Source organism: Notamacropus eugenii, chromosome 7, assembly GCF_028372415.1.
Source record: "Notamacropus eugenii isolate mMacEug1 chromosome 7, mMacEug1.pri_v2, whole genome shotgun sequence".
NCBI lineage: Eukaryota > Metazoa > Chordata > Mammalia > Diprotodontia > Macropodidae > Notamacropus > Notamacropus eugenii.
In genome coordinates, this window is record NC_092878.1 from 144,703,269 (window position 1) to 144,718,988 (window position 15,720).

The 15,720-nt window shown below is 43.5% G+C and overlaps 1 protein-coding gene and 1 pseudogene across 9 annotated transcripts in view; one reads left to right on the plus strand and one right to left on the minus strand.

The window, feature by feature from the left end:
• The first annotated feature begins 822 nt into the window (after positions 1-822).
• Positions 823-1,835, plus strand: LOC140513344 (putative monooxygenase p33MONOX pseudogene; annotated as a pseudogene).
• A 1,569-nt stretch (positions 1,836-3,404) lies between these two features.
• WDFY3 (WD repeat and FYVE domain containing 3) overlaps positions 3,405-15,720 on the minus strand; it is a 324,335-nt gene continuing 312,019 nt past the window's right edge. For all 9 annotated transcript variants that reach the window (XM_072622967.1, XM_072622964.1, XM_072622965.1 and 6 more), the window contains 6 exons: positions 15,624-15,720; positions 13,642-13,965; positions 12,627-12,738; positions 11,980-12,177; positions 6,438-6,588; positions 3,405-6,155 (listed from right to left, as the gene is read on the minus strand). In XM_072622967.1, the coding sequence (XP_072479068.1) occupies positions 6,465-6,588; positions 11,980-12,177; positions 12,627-12,738; positions 13,642-13,965; positions 15,624-15,720 (855 nt within the window). In that variant the 3' untranslated portion in view covers positions 3,405-6,155; positions 6,438-6,464. The remainder of the gene's footprint in view (positions 6,156-6,437; positions 6,589-11,979; positions 12,178-12,626; positions 12,739-13,641; positions 13,966-15,623) is intronic.

Genomic DNA, 15,720 nt, shown 5'->3' on the forward strand with positions numbered 1-15,720 from the left:
CAGAGATGAGGAGGGAGAGAGTTCCAGGTACAAGGTACAGCCTAGAAAGGGGTGGGAATGGCGTGCTCTAGTTTAGACAATTGGGTTTGAGTGGCTGAAGAGTGCCTAGGGTGTGATCTAACAGCTGTCTATCTGTCTGTCTGTTGTGGGAAGCCAGGAGGCCCTGCTGGGTGGGCTCAGGCACAGGATTGAGTGGAGTATGGATGGCTGGAATGACCCCTGGCTTACTTTCCCTGTAAACACCCATTAGGCTACTCCTATAGGGTCAGTGGAATCCCTCTTCTTCCTACTGAGGACTCCTCAGATGTGTCTGACATGGATCAGCCACAGAAAACCAGGGTCCTGTATCTAGTCATCCAAGGCTTTCTTCCTTCTGCCTCACCCTTCCCCCATTTCAACAATTAAATTAACCAGATGTCATTGCAACCTATCTACTCCAACTAATACTAACTATTCAGTGCAGGCCCAGTTGAGGACTGGAATATAATGCAACATTCTTGTAAAATAAAATACAGTAGAAAGTTTCCCTCTGCTTCTGCTAGCTGAGGTCCATTTGAGTCTTTGTGCTACTTGTGTCATGGCCTTGGTTCACCCTATACTTCTGTGCTTACTCTCAGCTTCCTGTCCATTGAGGAGTTTCAGGCTGCACATGGTCTCCCCTTCTCCCTTTTCCTCCACCCTCCCCTTTTCCACAGAAACCCTGCTGTCCCTAAGTCTCTGCATCACTGCTGCTTGGGACTCATCACTAGTTTCAGAATGTTCCCTTTTGACATCTTTGTCTTATCTGCATAACTTCCATAGACTTTCACCATAGGAATCAGAGTTCTGGATATCTATCTAGAGAAACACCTAAATCAGTCTTTCATGGCATCATCTAGAGAGCTAGACACGCCTGTTCTTGAGCACAGGACAAGTGGGCTTCTTGGCAACATGTCTTTTTCAGTTGGAATGCATCGTCGGACGGTCAGTTACGATGATGTCCTGGAGGATGACTCCACCTTCATTTGACATGTGCAGTAAGTTTCTGTGGAAAAAGCTGATCATTCCGGATCGGAAGTACCAACAGCTTTCCAAGGTTGAGGAAGGAGAAAATAGTTCCTCTGTGATCCCCTCAGCTTTCAGTGACCAAATGAACAAGGCCCCAATGGGGAAGGCCAAGGCTATGCACATCATCATGAATTCTTCAATTACATAACAGACACAAGAGAGCATCCAGCACTTTGAGTAGCAGGCAGGGCTGATACACTCTCCATAAAGGTCTCACCACAGAAGAAACCAAGTGCCACTATGTGGCAGAGAAAATCCATAAACTGAAGTTACAAAAGAAGATAGACTGATTGCTTCAACCCCATTCTTCTCCCCAGCAAAAGCCCAGAGGCTAGTTTACTCATGGATCTTCTACTTCCTTACCTGGCCTAGATGTCAGCATGGACTCTGGAAATGGAAATAGAGACAAATTCTCATCTGAAAAACGGAGCCTTTTTGGACCAAGAAACCTTAAGAAATCTGACTCGAGTTTCAGTGTCCAGTCCTACAGAGGTACTCAGAAGCGATGAACAATGAAGCTAATTTGGGTTCAGGGTACTAGAATTGCAGAAGACCCAGCAGCCTTCAAGCCACCTAAGATAGATTTTTCAGTGATGAAAGAAACAATTTCCACAAACCCATAACATCAAACCAAGAGACATAAATGTGTTGACTCCTATAGGATTCTAACACTCCCTTTTCATATCAGCAAAGTTGCTTTCCCTGGTGAACCCACTGTTATGTAGAGTGTCTTTCTTCCCATCCACCTTGCACTTGACATAGGAAAGATGTCATCCATTTACAGTTCTGCTGAGGACAGTGCTCCTGGGGAGATGGTGATTGTTTAAATATTTGTGTAAAGCTTGACTTTTTAATGCAGGAAGACCTATTCTGTAATGTTCCAAAGTTAGTCTGAATGAGCCAAGGACTGATCTATAGAACTAGATTGCAGGGGGCAAGGGAAATAATTAAAATCTAGTAGACTCTGTTCTGCAAAGAAAATATAATAAAAGAATAAGTTTGAGAACACAACTCCTAATTGAAAAAATAAAATTCAATCTCCATCCCACCCTAGAGAAACAGTAATGACACTGGAAATGCTCAATCACAAAGGGGAATGATGGTCCAACTGCACAATGGGCTTTGTATAATCCCCATCCCAAGTCTCTAGGAAGTCCTCTCTGGCTCCTCATAGGGAAGCCACCCCAGTATACACAAGGTAGGGTTCCTATCACAGCTAAAATACCCACTACTTAAACAGGAGATTCACCTCCTCGATGTGAGTTTCCTCTGGGACCTTGAGCAGGATGTCTCAGTTTCCTCCTCTGTAAAATGATCCCCAAGGTCAAATCCATCAGTTCCTGAACTTTTATTGAGATTCTACTAGATGCCAGGCACTGTGTCAGGCCCCTGGAGGATGCAAACAAAAAAACTGCAGTTCCAGCCCCTAGTTTACATTCTAAAGAGTTCTAACACTGTGAGGATACTAAAAAGAGTTTTTTTTTTCTTTTCTTTGGGGGGGGGGGGGGGGTGAAGGGAAATTCAAGTTCTCCTTTTTCAATTCCCCCCCCAAAGCATTTATTTTCTATAAAGATGACAACCTGCCTCTACTCTCAATTTAACAGGTTTCTGAGATGCCAAATGTGGAAAAACCAACACTGACCTAGCACCTTCCACTTATCTAGAATAATTACTTAAAATAGAAAGCTGCCTAACATCATCCTTCTCCCAGTGCGGCTTCCTGTGTTCTAGTGTCCCACACACGCACTGACAACTGCTCGCTTCAGGCCCAAACATTTCTAGTGAAGTTTCATTGTCTTTCCTCAGAGGAGTGGTCTTGAAAAAGGATGTGGTTGAGGCAAAGGATGATATGTTTATTAACAAATTTGGAATTCCCAAGATACCTGGAGCTTTTTATTTTGGTATCTATAGGGCACAAATTATAATTTTGACCTGTTTCAGTTTTAATAATTAAAATATATTCCTTATATTTTGGTAAATTTTGATATAATACATTCCAAAATGTTGGTCTCTAAAGGAAGTACACCCTAACCTCAATCATAATTTATGTGCAACATTGAGTTGAATTCTGACACATTTCTAGCTCTAATACTGAGTTTTGTGGAAGAGAGGATGGATGCTGGACATGGGATCACTCCCAGGTTTCCTAGCAACGTCAGTCATCATTTTTAACCCTGCAATTTACAAGTCACAGAGGGTTGCTCACAACACAGAGAAAATAAGGGAGGGGTAGGCCCTGGCCTGAAGGCATCAAAGGTGGAACTGCAGTTCACAGTCTTCTTGGTTTCCAAGGCTAGTTCTCTAGGCTCTTCACCATACTGCCTCCGGTTCCAGAAAAAAATAAAGCCTTAAACCAGTTATACAAAAGTTCAGGAAGTTTTTATTGGACTCTGCTTTAAAAGAAACAGCTTAAAACAACTTTTTGGTGGTAAATAGCAGGTATTTATTTGAAATGGAAAAAAAATACTTAGGTACCTGAACTATTGCATTTAATCATGTATTGTAATTGTATTAATCTACCTTTTTGCATCAGACAGATAGACAATGAACATTCAGATATCACAGATTGCACACTACATAGTAATTCTTCAGGCCTTTTACATAACCACCAAAAAACAGATATTGGATTCTGCAATATAGTACAAAATTCCACAATCCAGTCTTAGCTAGTTATCTTCAATTGAGTTCTGTTGCTGTACAAATCAATGGCTGTTTACTAGGGCTAACGAGTTAATAACTGGACAAAAAATATACATTGCACTGACACAAAAAGTCAGCTGTGTTAATAGTCATGCAACAAGTAAACACACTTGCTGAAATTAAAAATACTTTCTAAAAAGTTTTTAACTGCATAAATATTTTATACACAGTTCGATTACCAAAACAAAAGTTCTTCAAATGATAGAAAGCAAAAAATAAGTTTCTACCAACTTTGTACATAAGAAAGTGCAAAATAATTTCTCTAAAGTGTTTTGCTCTTGTCCAGGTGGATGGTCACTGTGGGCAGCTCACCTTTCCAGAAGCACGACATTACACCTGCATACTACACACGGATGGCTAAGGACAACATGAATCCTGACGCTCCCAAGAACAAGGCGGAAGAAGGCATGTGAGGTACTTGCAGAGAACAGAGACCACTTGGAAAGATGGCTGTACATTGTGAGTAGGGTTATGTTCAACACGTGGACCCGGATAACAGAAATTGATCCAAGGAAAGTGAGTTTGGATCTCGCCGCTCCAGCTCTTCTGCATCTTTGCATCAGAAGCAAGCACAAAAGGAAACTCCTTTGAACAAACAGATGCCCACAGCACCAGCTGCCAGAGGAAACAGGACCAGGTGGGGTTGGGGAGCCACTTTTGGCTCATGGAGTTGGAAAGTTTCAAATGTTCATCCCATCGACATTTATGTTACAGAGGAGTCAGTCCTGAGTAACTAAGTACACAGATTCATATATTCAAGCCTTGACAAAACACCTCTGCCATTTGGTTTGGGGTAATAACCTCATATGGGGAATTTAGGGGGCAAGATGCTGCTTTTGACCAAAAAAAAGGTACAGTAACATGATACGATTTCTTTGGGGAGTCAGAGGACAACTTCTTTCAGGGGGAATCATCAATGCCGTTCATCCTTTTATAAAAACAAGGAAGTCCTTGAAAACTTCCCTTAAATATGCAAATGTTCTAATAAGTTTTATTTAACATGAGGCCATGATCGGAATATAAATTCAAATACAGGTAAACAAAGATTCAGTTTTCCTAAGCTTAAGATATTCGAGTGCCTTGACACCAGGGGACGTACAGATCTGTCTTTTACTTACTTGGCTGTAGTCCTTTGGGTATAAGAATAGTATTACACACCAATGAGTGTGTAATATGTAATTAATGCACGTGCACTAAAGTTTATGAATGTCCACCAATCACCAGGGCTACAAGATGAAGGGTTATGAATTCAATTCAGAACTGGCTTTTGTGTAACACATTAGCACATGCTCCTTACCAAGGCCCTTCCTTCTTATTTAAGGCCATGAACTTTTCTATATTTATAAAATAACAGGCCTTTTTAGAATTACTATGTGTTTGAAAAATGTCAAAATCTAGATTACTCTCTCTCTCTTTCTCTCTCAGCACACATTAAAAAAAATACCAGTACCAAAGCCTTTTTCCTATTATCTACCCGTAGGCCCTTCACCAGCTTTAATCCCTAGAGGTGTATTTACTCTGTGTTCTACTTATGGTGCAAATTAAACAACTGAATATTAAAAATATTGCAATTATATTCATAGTAAAACAAAAAATAGACATTGAGATAGTATAAATTTTACTGTTTTCAGGTAGATGGTATTGAATGGTAGAGGTGACCTCAAGTAGTCCTGGCGCTATCCAGTTATACATCAAGGGTTTTATTTTAATTCTGTACAGTTTTTTTTTTTAAATAAGCCAGTCACCAAAGACGCGTGCTTATACTTTATGCAAGAGAAGCTAGCTCTGAGTTACATGCAAGCATATGTCCATTGGTTTAAGGAGGTCGGGGCTGGTTCCTGCACTGCATGAATCAGCTGATTGAATTAGTAAATGCTAAGGAGTTACACTATGACCCAAACAGCAGCCCTAATATATGTATAAAAGAGAACTTATTACATATGAACAACACTGAAGTGGTAAGTAGCCAGGTATAAAATGCCAAGAAAATTGTGAGAATTCCTGGTTATCTTACAACTAGAATAATCTGCTTACAAAGAAGGGCCAAATGATTTTGGTGACTAGCCTAGTTTAATGACGATGCTGCGGGCAACTGAAAGAAAAGACATACATGCATAGGTGGAATTTGAAAGGAGAAAAAAGCCCATAGCTAATGCCTTGGAGGAGGATTTTTTAAGCATATTCATAATTAAGTTGATAGATGAGAGATGCCAGATAAACTCTAAGTAGTTCATTAAATTAGTGGTTTAGTCTGAAGTCCCATGTTACAGGTTGTTAATTAAGTTCATATTTAGATAAAAAGGCCATTATACGTATTTACAATATACACAGTTGCTTGCAAAGAAGGCAGATTTACAACTATCTTCTAAAAAGCCTTTTCTTGTTTTTCAAAACGAGGTTGAGTAGCTCTACAAAAACAAGATACAAGAAAAGATGGTTAGGTGAGGGAGGATGGTCTTCCTTTTCAATAGCCACTCTTAATAGGGAGACCTGCTGCTGGGAACCACCTCCCAGGCTCCTGGAGCTGCTCCCCACTACGGGCCGGCCTCCAGTACAGCCTCCTGGGCCCCTTTCATTCACTGCTCTTGCTTAGGTTCAGCACTTCCAACACACAGTACGAGAGAAGTGTGAACAGTGCCTGAGACAGGAATTCAGAGCTAGGGTGGGGGCTGAGCAAGGGGGCCGCGCACCTTTGTTTCCAGAGGGCCTGTTGGGCCTCAGCAGTTTTTGGGCCCATCTTCTGGGCAACGCTCATGCTGGAGGTTGTAATAACAGTTCTGACAAACACGCACAGGAGACGAGATTTTCAAACGTTTGATTTCAGACTGAAATCGGCTGCACCTGAAGAAAAGGGGAAAAAAGGCAGTGAGTGGGACATCCTCTTCACAGCTTATTCTTTGTTGCTTGGGTCAAATCTTGTCATTTAAAGACCAAATGGAAAGCACGCAGTAATCCTAGGGCCCAGTGTGCAAAGGGAAGGTCAGGACTAGATCTACATCTGATTGGGAATAGAAGACTGAGAGCTGGCAGGGGCCATGGCCGACATCCAAGCCAGGGAGGTTAAAGAACTCAGTTAAATCCACACAGATAATAAATCAAGTGTAACCGTACCACATCCTTATAAAAAGGGAAGCAAAATGAATGGCTGAAAGCCAGGAATCACCTAGATCACAACAAAGTGTGGAAAGGCACTAACGCCATTTTCAGAAGGCGTTCTTGGGGCCTCCTTAGGAGCTGAAGTGGAGGGCCCCACGTGGGAGGTGGGGAGGAAAGAGAGAAACCTGAGTCTTCCTCATACCAGTCATAAATGATTGATTTCTGAAGCTAGCTTTTTGCTACCATCCACATAAATGTGAACTCAGATAAATACCTCCAATTAGACTGTACTTTTGTCTTTCGTGCAGTGCCTCTGAGAGGAGAAGTGAGGCTGGGGACCTGCACAGCCCTCCCTCACTCAAAACAAAGTCAAATGCAAGTCATGTCATCATTTCTCTGATGGCATGGTCTTCTTCTGCAACAAAGGACAAACAATCCTGTGAGTGGATGCAGCTGGCTGAATGGGGACCCAGCTAGCTGGGCAACTCAGCTCCTTCTCTCCTGTCTGCCTCTTCCTCCCCTTCCTTCTCTCCAAAGGAAGGTAAATTTGGATGGCCAAAAGCTGCTCAGTTGACTGGGTTTTATTGGCTAGCTCCTCTCCTCATGTCTTGTCTCCTCTTGTCTTGTCTCTTCTGCTCTGCTCTCCCAAAACCTTAAACCTACTGCGCTCAGAAGCTGGGACTCCAATGGGCCCTTGCCTAAGGGCTCTTCTGGACTCTCCTGGCTTTAGAGTGATAATCAATAGTAACTGAGGCTGTTTCCCTCCCAGCTTGATGTCTTTCTTTTTCTTGGCCTCATTAAATAGGCCATGCCCTGGCTACCTCTTAAACAGGCCTATTCAATGAATGGGCATTACCTCACCCTAAGTGAGTACCTGCAAAGGCCTTGGCCTAAAGGGTCCAAGGTCTCCCAGTGCATCCTGGGTCATCTCCAGTCATCCTGATGAATATCTGGTCACTGGATACAGATTGCTCTGGAGGACAAGTGAGGCTGGTGACCTGCACAGCCCTCCCTCACTCAAAACAAAGTCAAGTGCAAGTCACGTCATCATTTATCTGATGGCATGGTCTTCGGCAATGAAGGACAAACACAAGTGCCTCTGAAGGCCAATTAGCTAATGTAGCTGGGAACAATGAAGACAGTTCTCCTGGCTAGCATTTCCTATAGTTCCAAGACAGGACTAACTAGCAGGAACACACAGACTGACCTCAGCAGGGTCAGAGTGAACCAAGGACAGATGATCTCTAATCAGTGGTACCTCAGCAACCGGAATTTTTTCAATTCTATTTTTTCAGTTTACAAGCACTGGTTTTTCTCTCCCTCCTATATGTGGGTAGCCTTGTGATTAAATGAAATACTTTTCCCTGATATTCCTCTCCCTTATGCCCCTCTTCCACTCTCCCCCACTAGGGCAGTCTTCTCCTGCCTCTCTTAAGATCATCAAGACAGAACAGAATCACTCTCAGGCCTTCTGTTTCATGAGACCCTCTCTGCTGATGACAGGCTTCAGAGGGGACACGTATACTCTCCCATGTGAGAACAACCGCAGTTGACCCTTGTCCCTTATAATTGTTCATTTGTCTTTACTTGTTTGCTCCTTCTAACTCTTGTATTTGCCTTCAAAGTTTCTCTGCAACTCTGGTCTTTTCATCAGGAATGCTTGGAAATTCTTTATCTCCTCAAAGGTCCATTTTTCCATCTGCCCTCCCAACCAATGTGATTACACTTAGTTTTGGTGGGTAAGTTATTCTTGGCTTATAAGCCTATATCCTTTGCCTTCTGTGACATCACATTCCAAGTTCTTTACTCTTTATTGTGGTGGCTGCTCAATCGTATGGGGGCCTAACAGGTGCTGCTTGCTTCCAGAACCCTTTCTGCCTGGCTGTTTCTCTTTACGTGGAAGTTCTAGATTTGGGGAGTTTTCTTTTTTCAGGTTTCTTTCAATGGATGACCAGTGGATTCCATTTCCACTTTGCTCTCTGGCTCTAAGAGATCTGGATATTTCTTCTTTGTGATTTTGGTCATGGCTGTTAGGCAGTCTAATAATTCTTAGATGATCTCTCCTCAATCTGTTTTCCAAGTTAGTTGTTTTTATTAAGAGATGCCTTGCATTTTCTTCTGTTTTTTTCTCCAGTGTTTTGATTTTAATTTTTCTTGTTGTCTCATGGAGTCATTGACTTCTATTTGTTCCATTTTAATTTTCAGGGAGTCTGATGCTTGAGCAAAGTTTTGTACTTCTTGTGAATAATGGTAATTTAAATGGGAAGATCTTTCCCATGCATTAATAGGTCTATATGACTTGCATAGGTCACATGGAGTCTATGGTGGGTAGAACAGGAAGAGGTAGAGCTAGAGCAGAGTTGAGAGAAAAAATTTGGTCATGAGAGCAGTCAGAGCTACCAAGGGGGCAGGCTGCTGGGTAGTGTGAGTGAGAGGGCTTGTTTGTGATTTGTTTAATGGAGCTGGTTTGTGGGAAGCCTAGCAGGGGAAGGCTTGGGGATGGTGTTGTCCTCTGCATTGTTATGTCTACGGATTTTTGTTACTATGATGGATTTGGCTTTCTGGCGTCTGAATACATGTTTTGGTTCTGACTTCCATGTGGAGGGTCTGTTGTATTTTGTGATTCAGTATTGTGAATATCATATTGGTGCTACATTGTGTCAAGCTGCTAATTCTCTTTCCAAATTCTTCCTTCTATAGTTCTCATTACTTTCTCATTTTCCCCCGTCTGGCATTAATTTAATTTATAAAAATATTTTTTAACTCTTACTTCATCTCTTCCAGAAACTCTAGCTGAACTTGTACCCAGGCGTTGTTTTCTTTGAGGCTTTGCTGGTGGATGTTTTGAAGTCATTCTCTGGGTTTGAATCTTCAGTGTTCTTGTTGCCACAGTAGCTTTTTATGGCTGGATTCATTTTTTATTTGCTCATTCCTCCAGTCCACTTTCTAACTTCGGATTTCATATTAGGGACAGGCTCTGCACAATGGTGGAGAAAAGATCTGGGCTGGCTCCACTACTGTTTTCTTGGGGTGATGAGTATTCTATTATCCCAGGATCTCAGGGACAGCCCAGGCTGTAAGCTTCAGTGCTCCTGAAATGTTCTCATCCAACGCACTATCTGATCACTCTACCCCCAACTTGGGTCTGAGTTCTGCAAGTTACTGGCCTGGCTTTAGACCGGAACAGTCGGTTGCTGCTGGACTCAGTCAGACAGACAACTGGAAAGCTGGTTCAGTGCTAGAACTGTAGGCTTCCCTTGGGTCTGGGATTTCTGCCCTGCTTGTTTCTTTGAATCTTGAATCTTAGGATTCAGTCAGGTCTAGAAGTTGGTTCTGAGATTCTGCTCCACACCTCCCAGCTTCTGAACTTGCTCCTTGCTTGGTTGCACAGTCCCAGGCCCCATGACTACTCATCCTAGACGGCCACACCTGGGCACAGGACCATCCTGCAGCCCTGGATTCGTGAATTAGACAACGGCAGTGAGCAGCAGCATTGCTGATCTGGGCTGCAAAAATGATACGCTGAAATTTTGTTGGATTTCCTGATCAAGATCCAGTTGAGTTAATCTCCTAGCTCTGTTAAAGGAAGCCTGGGGGTGATGGTACACATGGTCCTTCTGACTCCATCTCCCTAAGTGACTTCTTAAAGCACAGCTCTAACAAGGTCACTCCCCTCTCCCTAGCACTTCTATGAATCTTCTTCAGAATCTTCTCCGTGTACTATTTAAAGTCCTTCACAGTTTGGCCTCAATTTACTTCTCCAAACTTTTGTGACTTATGTAGTCAGTAAGCATTTTATTAAGTGCCTACTGTATGTCAGGCACTGTGCTAAGTACTGGGGATACAAAGAATAGCAAAAGGTCTGCCCATGAGAAGCTCATACTCTAATGAGACAACCAAACAAACACAGACAAGGCAAGCTGTGTAATGGACAAATGGACAAATAAGAAATAAGTTAAAGAGGGAAGGCACTGGAATTAAGAGGAATTGGGGCAAACTTCCTGTAGAAAGTGGGATTTCAGTTGGGACTTAAAGGCAGTCAGTAGTCAAAAATGAGGAGGGAGAACATTCCAGGTATGGGGGGCAGGCAGAGGGAATGCTGAGAGCTGTAGGTATCCTGTTTATGGAACAGCTGAGGGGCCAGTGTTACTGGACCAAAGTACTGTGTCAGGGAATAAGGTGTAAGAAGATTTGGAAAGGGGCCAGCAAGGTGGTGCAGTAGACAGAGCACCAGCCCTGGAGTCAGAAGGATCTGAGGTCAAATCTGACCTCAGACACTTGCTAGCTATGTGACCTTGGGCAAGTCACTTAACCCCGACTGCCTCAAAAAAAGAAAAATAAGAAGAAGAATGAGAAGGCTTGGAAAAGCCAAAGAGGAGAGGTGGGGAGGGGGTAGTTTGGTTAGGATGGCCTTTGAATGCCAAATAGAGCATTTTGTATTTGATCCTGGGGGCAATAGGGAGAGAGTGGGGTTTGCGTAGAGGGGTGACATGGTGAGGGCTGTGCATTAGTGGTGGAAGGGTGGACAACCTAGATTGGAGAGAGCCTGGATGCAGGTAGAGCCCCTGAGCAGCTAATGCAATGCTTTGGGTGTAAAGTGATGAGGCCTGCACCAGTGTGGGAGTGGTGTCAGAGAAAAAAGGGGTATATTTGGGAGATGTAGCAAACAGCAGATCCACAGGCTTGGATCTAATATGACGGCTGAGATATGGTGAGTAATCCAAGATGCCTCCCAGGCTGTGGGTCTGAAGGGCTGGGAGGATGGTGCTGTCCTCTACAAGGAGAGAGACGGTGGTGTCGGGGGACATACTGGATGTCCTGCTTATTCCTCATGTAGAAAACATCTCTCCCATCTCCGCTTTTGCACTGGCAATTCCACAAGGAATTCCAGCCTCACCTCCTAGATGCCTCTGCTTCTTTCAAAGCTCAGGCCACACACCCAATTCTCCATGAAATGTGTCACAAGCTCCCTCCCCCCAAATCATTTTCTATTTTGTCTATACTTATTACTGCACATGTGGTCTGTCCCCAAGACAGCACAAGCCCCTTGAGAGCAATGAACATCCTTGTATCCCTGAGCCCAGCCCAGTGACCAGGAGGACTGAGCCATCACTAGGCCCAAAAGGGCCATCTTACTTCTGGCAGAAGAGCTGGCCACAGTTCCTGCAGTGGTGTCTCCTTTCTGTGAGGGAGAATCGAACCGAGCAGCCTGAACAGCTGTCTCCTCCTTCATCTTTCACCCAATGGTCAGCAGCAGAGCGGCCTGGCTGGTCACTCACAGACCAGCTGAAAACTCGGCCTCGACTATCACCAACGAGGATCCTACTGTGATCTCTGGAAAAAATAACATACTATTACTGGGGAGCCCACAAAGACCTTCTGTCCCAACTAGGGTAGCTGCCTGGCTATGATGAGCTACCTGGACATCACATAAATGACCCAGCTGTTTGGTGAGGGATGAGCACAGAGGGTGAGAAAGTGGATTTCTGGGTAGGGTGGGACCAAGAAAGATGCAGTTGTACATCCAGGACTATGGATTCTCCATTTAGTTCTGTCTACAAGAGACCTAAGGTCCTTCAGAGAACACTGAAAACAAAAATTCCTTACAGTTTTAAACATTAAAATAATAATCCATGGGTTTTTTTTTCTTCTTCTTTAACTCAACTTGCCTACATAATACAATGCCATAAGATAACTTAAATCTTTTCTCCCGCAACACTGGGCTGACTGGTTGACTACCACTGATCAAAGAGTCTACCTCATTCTGGAAAGCTTTTACTCACTTGGAGATGCCCAGGGCCGTGATCTCTGCTGGGTGAGCATTGTCTTTTCGATCAAATGCTGTGTGCATAGTTAATTTGCTCCTGAACACCAGCTGCCGCTCCCACCTGTATCCTGGAGAGGAAAATCAGAAGATGTGAAATTTTGGAGTGAGGAAAATCAAGACTTGTTACAACCCCCCTCAGTTGTGCAGGATAAAAGCCAAGGTGCTGGGAGGCAGGGGGTGATTCTAAATTGCTTTTCTGGCTACTCAGAGCATATCCCTTTGGCTAAGGGCTTAATTCCATACAGGACTATTCAGAGCTGGAAAGGGCATCAGAGGCCACTGAATCCAGCCTTGTCATCTCTTGGATGAGGGAACTGAGGCCCCAAAAGACCAAACCAACTTCAGGCTCCTCAGCTTCTCCCAGGGACAGAGGCTGGCTCTGAATCAAAGCCTTTTGATTCCTAGAGACTGTCTCTACTATGCAATATGGTTTCTGATGGTGTAGGTTAAAAGCTGTGCTTAGAGAGGGCATCTCTAAGGTGTGTTCTCATCTCATGCCCACTGTCAGAGTCATAAGAGTCAATGCTCTTGAGGGACTATGTGCTCAAGCTTTGTCATCGGCTGCAGTCACTAAGGTCAAACTTTTTTTTTTTTAAGAAACTGAAGTTTTTAAGACAAGAAAACAGAGACGATGTCTCTAAATGAGAAAAGATTTTTTTCTTTGTCATTAAACAAAGGAATATAGGACCATTCTATGTTTTAGAATGTTTTTCTTCAAATACTGGGCCCCCAAGCTTGCTGCAGACTCCTCATGATATAACAGCACCCTCGGATAAGTACTATTTATACTTTATAGAAAAAATGACCTTCATTCCTTTTGCCCCTCAGGTCCCAGAGCAAGCAGTGGTGTAGACAGAGGCAGCCTCTCCTGCCTCATCTCAACCCACCCTACCCTCCACCCAAGCCAGGTTAAAGTTCTCCCATCAGCTTGGCCAGTGGGGCAGATGGAGCAAGCTTCAGGCTTCAGTTACCAGGTTTAAGGTTGTTAAAATGCCGCACATCAACAGGATATGGGTGAGGGTGGTTAAGAGGACCCTGAAGATGGACTCTGGTTTGTCCTTCTGAATAATTTACAAAAATGAAGCCATCTTTCTCATCCAAGCTGAGCTGGTCCGACCAGCGCCTGGAATCATCTGAGCTGCTGTCAGCCGACCAAGCTGCTGTTGCTCGGCAAGATGCGGCTCTTGGTCGGTGGCTCACGCTGCCGGGCTGACTGGGAGGCTCTTTGGGGGCTTGGACAATGCTCTGTTCCTCTGTTTCTGAGTCACTGCTGTCCTCCTCTTGGCCTTCTTGTCCTGTATTATACGATGGCAGGATGAAAACACACGTTTATTTCCATAGCTTTCTGCTCTTTATGAAAAGCTGTTTTATCTTTTTGAATGATCGCTGGGACTGCATTTTCTTTTTCCATTACTAGTCATGATCATGATCTTAAAGGTCTCCCCTTTTGAATCATATCCCCCCATCCATCTTCACTTAGCTTTCTATTCCACCCAGATACCTATCAATCAATGAGCATTTATTACTTACTATATGCAAGGCATTTTGCTAGCTGAGGGGATATGAGCACACAGAATAAAACAATCCCACTTGAAGGGATCTTACATTGAACAGGAAAGACAACAGCACTTATATGCAGAATAAATACAACGTATTTACTCAATTACATAGCAGGAAAGGTTTCATGTGAAGAGGGTCCTTGAGTTGCACTATCTACGTTTGGATTGTCCTACTTTTGAGGAATGAGCCTCAGACCACAATCTTTGGCCATTTCCTCAACAATCTGGTGTTTTTTCCTTCTAACTGTGGTTGGTGATGTAGAGATTTACTTACTGATGCCGGTCAAGCTTATATATAAATAGAGTGTTTACCCAAAAAGGGGAAGGTCACCTTCTTAACTCCCACATGGCCTAGGATGGTGCTCGGTATATAGTCATTGTTGACAGATCCCTTCATTGAGAAACTAACATTTGATGGTATATGTTTTGTGGAAAGGCCTTCTCTTGGACTTCCAATCAAAGAGCCAAGCCTTTTTGGAGCTAGTAAAAGCTGACTGAAATGACTGTGCTGGATTTCTATATTATGGGAAAAACTCGCTTCCAATATGTTAAGAGCAGTTTTAATGTGCTTTACAAATGGTGAGCCATTATTCCTCCTTTCAGTTTGGATCTGAAACCTGGAGGTAAAGTTCTGAGTGTGGGTCTCCTGAAGGGGCAGTTCTATCCAAGAAACGTTCCTATCCTTATTAAAAACACATAAAGCACATGTTCTTTTGTACCCTGAGAAGAGAGCAATTATAACCTGGGGATGAAGGGCAGCGGGCAGTCCCACATCAGCTATTTTGACGTGTCTACTGCTGGGCAGTGAACTGAAAAGAGAGTGGCTGATCTGATCAGAAATACCATACAGCGTGTGGAATTGTCTCTCAAAAATTAGTAAAGCCTAGCCAGCCTCAAGTTACATTATTAAGGGGATTGTTCTGTGAAATTTGGATTCAGTGAAAGGGTTGTGCTTGAGGACCTAGAGGACATGTGGCCTTGAGGCTGCGGGTTCCCCACCCTGGCCCCAAACCAACTACAGCTATGAAATTTGGCCATGTGATTTAAGTTTATACAGATATAGCTGGGGGCCAGGGAAGGTCTGGTGCATGTTTGGAGTGCTTCAGATGTCTCCATAAGATACTACGTTCCAGGAGAAGCGTGAGAATGTACAGGGGAAATGTTTGGACAGACAGTGGATCTAATTAGTCCCTAACAATGGGGAGGGAAGGGAAGGTCATGACAGTAAGAAAAGAGACAGACAAACTCCTCAGGATACCCTAACACCACAGAGGGTGAAGCAGTAGGCCTAGCTCTGAGAGAGTTGGGGAGAGAGTAAACATGCTAGCTCTAGTTGTGTTTTTGTGTTAAATAAGTGAAAATCATTGAAAAAAGACTTAGGAAGAAACAGATACCTATTTGTGCTTCTGGACAGTCTTCTTGCATCTCAAGGTCTTCAACAGGCTCAGGAGCTGGTGTTTCAGGAACTTGCAAAAACTCCATCCTCCAAAA